Source organism: Monopterus albus, unplaced genomic scaffold (genome assembly GCF_001952655.1).
Source record: "Monopterus albus unplaced genomic scaffold, M_albus_1.0 scaffold116.1, whole genome shotgun sequence".
NCBI lineage: Eukaryota > Metazoa > Chordata > Actinopteri > Synbranchiformes > Synbranchidae > Monopterus > Monopterus albus.
In genome coordinates this window covers 625,668-627,937 of record NW_018127996.1, presented here as the reverse complement: position 1 = coordinate 627,937, position 2,270 = coordinate 625,668, and the positions used below count along the sequence as shown (strand labels likewise).

At 35.9% G+C, this 2,270-nt stretch overlaps 1 protein-coding gene across 2 annotated transcripts in view; it reads left to right on the top strand.

Moving 5' to 3' along the window:
• The window catches only part of LOC109966630 (xylose isomerase-like), an 8,383-nt gene extending 7,309 nt beyond the window's left edge, over nucleotides 1–1,074 (top strand). For both annotated transcript variants that reach the window (XM_020611593.1, XM_020611594.1), the window contains 3 exons: nucleotides 277–459; nucleotides 579–653; nucleotides 788–1,074. In XM_020611593.1, coding sequence (XP_020467249.1) covers nucleotides 277–459; nucleotides 579–653; nucleotides 788–871 — 342 coding nt within the window. In that variant the 3' untranslated portion in view covers nucleotides 872–1,074. The remainder of the gene's footprint in view (nucleotides 1–276; nucleotides 460–578; nucleotides 654–787) is intronic.
• The last annotated feature ends 1,196 nt before the right edge of the window (nucleotides 1,075–2,270 follow it).

Sequence of the window (2,270 nt, the reverse complement as noted above, 5' to 3'; positions counted from 1 at the left end):
AATTGATATTGGATTATGTGTAAAATTATGTGTGTTGTCATATCAACTGATTTTACATGCTTGAAAGAATAAATCAAATCAAATCAATGTATTAATATAGATTTGTACAACTTTAATGGTCATAACCATGTTGATTACTCTGGTTTACAAACACACAGATTACCATCTTAAAAAAGCTCTCTCACTCTAGTTGTACTGCATCAACTTTACAAGATACTTTTAGGTGAGAAAAGTGTCAAAGGAATCTAAGTTATTCCTAAGTATGTTCTTTTCCAGACCATCATTGAACAAGGTGGTCTGCAGCCAGGAGGCCTGAACTTTGATGCTAAGGTGCGCAGAGAGTCCACAGACTTGGAGGATCTGTTCATTGCTCACATCGGTGCCATGGATGCCTTTGCAAGAGGACTCAGGAATGCTGTACGCATCATTGAGGATGGGCTAATCACCAGTATGGTGAAGGTACTGTATGTGTGCAGCCAGTTCCAATTCACTGTTGAATAGATTTTCATTTTCAATAATTTTTAAGAGACATGTTATATTCTCCTTTCTGTATAAGTGGTTATATCTGATTTTAACAGGAGCGATACTCCAGCTTCAGCAATGGTCTTGGGCAGAAAGTGAAGGATGGTTCTGCCACCCTAGAGGAGATGGAGGTAGGACTCTGCTTGAGCTCTTCTTTATTTCTTTTTAATGAGTGTAGATCAATAAACTTGAAAGAGAAGATGGCTATGAAATAATAAATTGCATAGATCCCAAATTTAAAAGGTTCTTTGTTTTATTATTTCAGGCCTTCATCAAACAGAATGGTGAACCCAAAGTCACATCAGGGAAGCAAGAAAAATATGAATCCATTTTTAATCACTACATATAATTAAAGCATTTTGTTCCTGTGTTGGTATATGATTGCATTTGACCTTAAATACAAGCTAGTCTGCTTTAGCACTGGTGACCAGGTCAAACACTGATCAAAAGGTAGAGCACTATTAATTCACTTGGGAGCAACAATTCCTGCACTATGGAACACAGTTGTTTCACAAGCCATTATAAATACAGTACAGCTGCTGAGTACGGTAGAGAGCATTTTTTTGAAACTGTTCAACAGTAATGGGCTGAGTCAGTAACATTTTTATATGTGTCAGTACGTATCACTGGTGCACTGTAAAGTTGTCACAGAATTAGATGTAACGGTGTTTTATTCATATTAGTTAATGACTAATGGTACAAGAACGGGCAGACGGTTCATACAAGTCTAGACTGAAATTATCTGTCTACTAAATTATTGAACCACATCTATAGTCAGAAACATCCCGACTTCATATTTTACTGAGTGATAGCAGAAAAGGTCTGTTTACATCTGCAGTCTTACAATATTAAGTATTTTACTTGAACAAAAACCCATGAAAGACAAACATTTTGCACATTTTAAAATAAACCTACAAATCATTATTTTATGAATAAAATATTCCTAGCCTACATTTAGCTCTTTCTCAGGACTACCCCATTTGATAATTTCAGTAGCTGCCCAAGTCTAATAACATGCCCTTCTATATTATTTAACTATGGACCTCAGTGTCTTTTTTTTTTTTTTTTTGGACTTTTGATTTGTAATTTTGTGGATTATTCTATTTCTAGCTTTGTACACTGTAGTTATCTGCTTCTACAGTTAGTTCAGGTGTGTGTGTGTGTTATACCTTAAAAAATGCATTTAGACTTTATTGTTTTATTTAATTCTATCTACAGTCATAAGTGTCGGAAGCCTTTCTCTGTGGAGTAAAATAAATTTTCACAGCAGCTTCTCCAACTGTCAGATTTAATTGAAGTGCCAAATACAGGTGCATCTCAATAAATTAGAATATCGTGGAAAAGTCCATTTATTTTCGTAATTCATTCAAATAGTGAAACTCGTATTATATACATTCAGTACACACAGACTGAAGTAGTTTAAGCCGTTGGGTCTTTTATTTGTGATGATTTTGGCCCACATTTAACAAAAACCCACCAATTCACCATCTCAATAAATTAGAATACCTCATAAGACCTATAAAAAAATCAACTCAAAACGGTGGTCACTCAGCTTGGTTCACTAGGCTACACAATCATGGGGAAGACTGCTGATCTGACAGTTGTCCAGAAGACAATCATCGACACCCTTCACAAGGAGGGTAAGCCACAAACATTCATTGCCAAAGAAGCTGGCTGTTCACAGAGTGCTGTATCCAAGCATGTTAACAGAAAGTTGAGTGGTAGGAAAAAGATGCACAACCAACCGA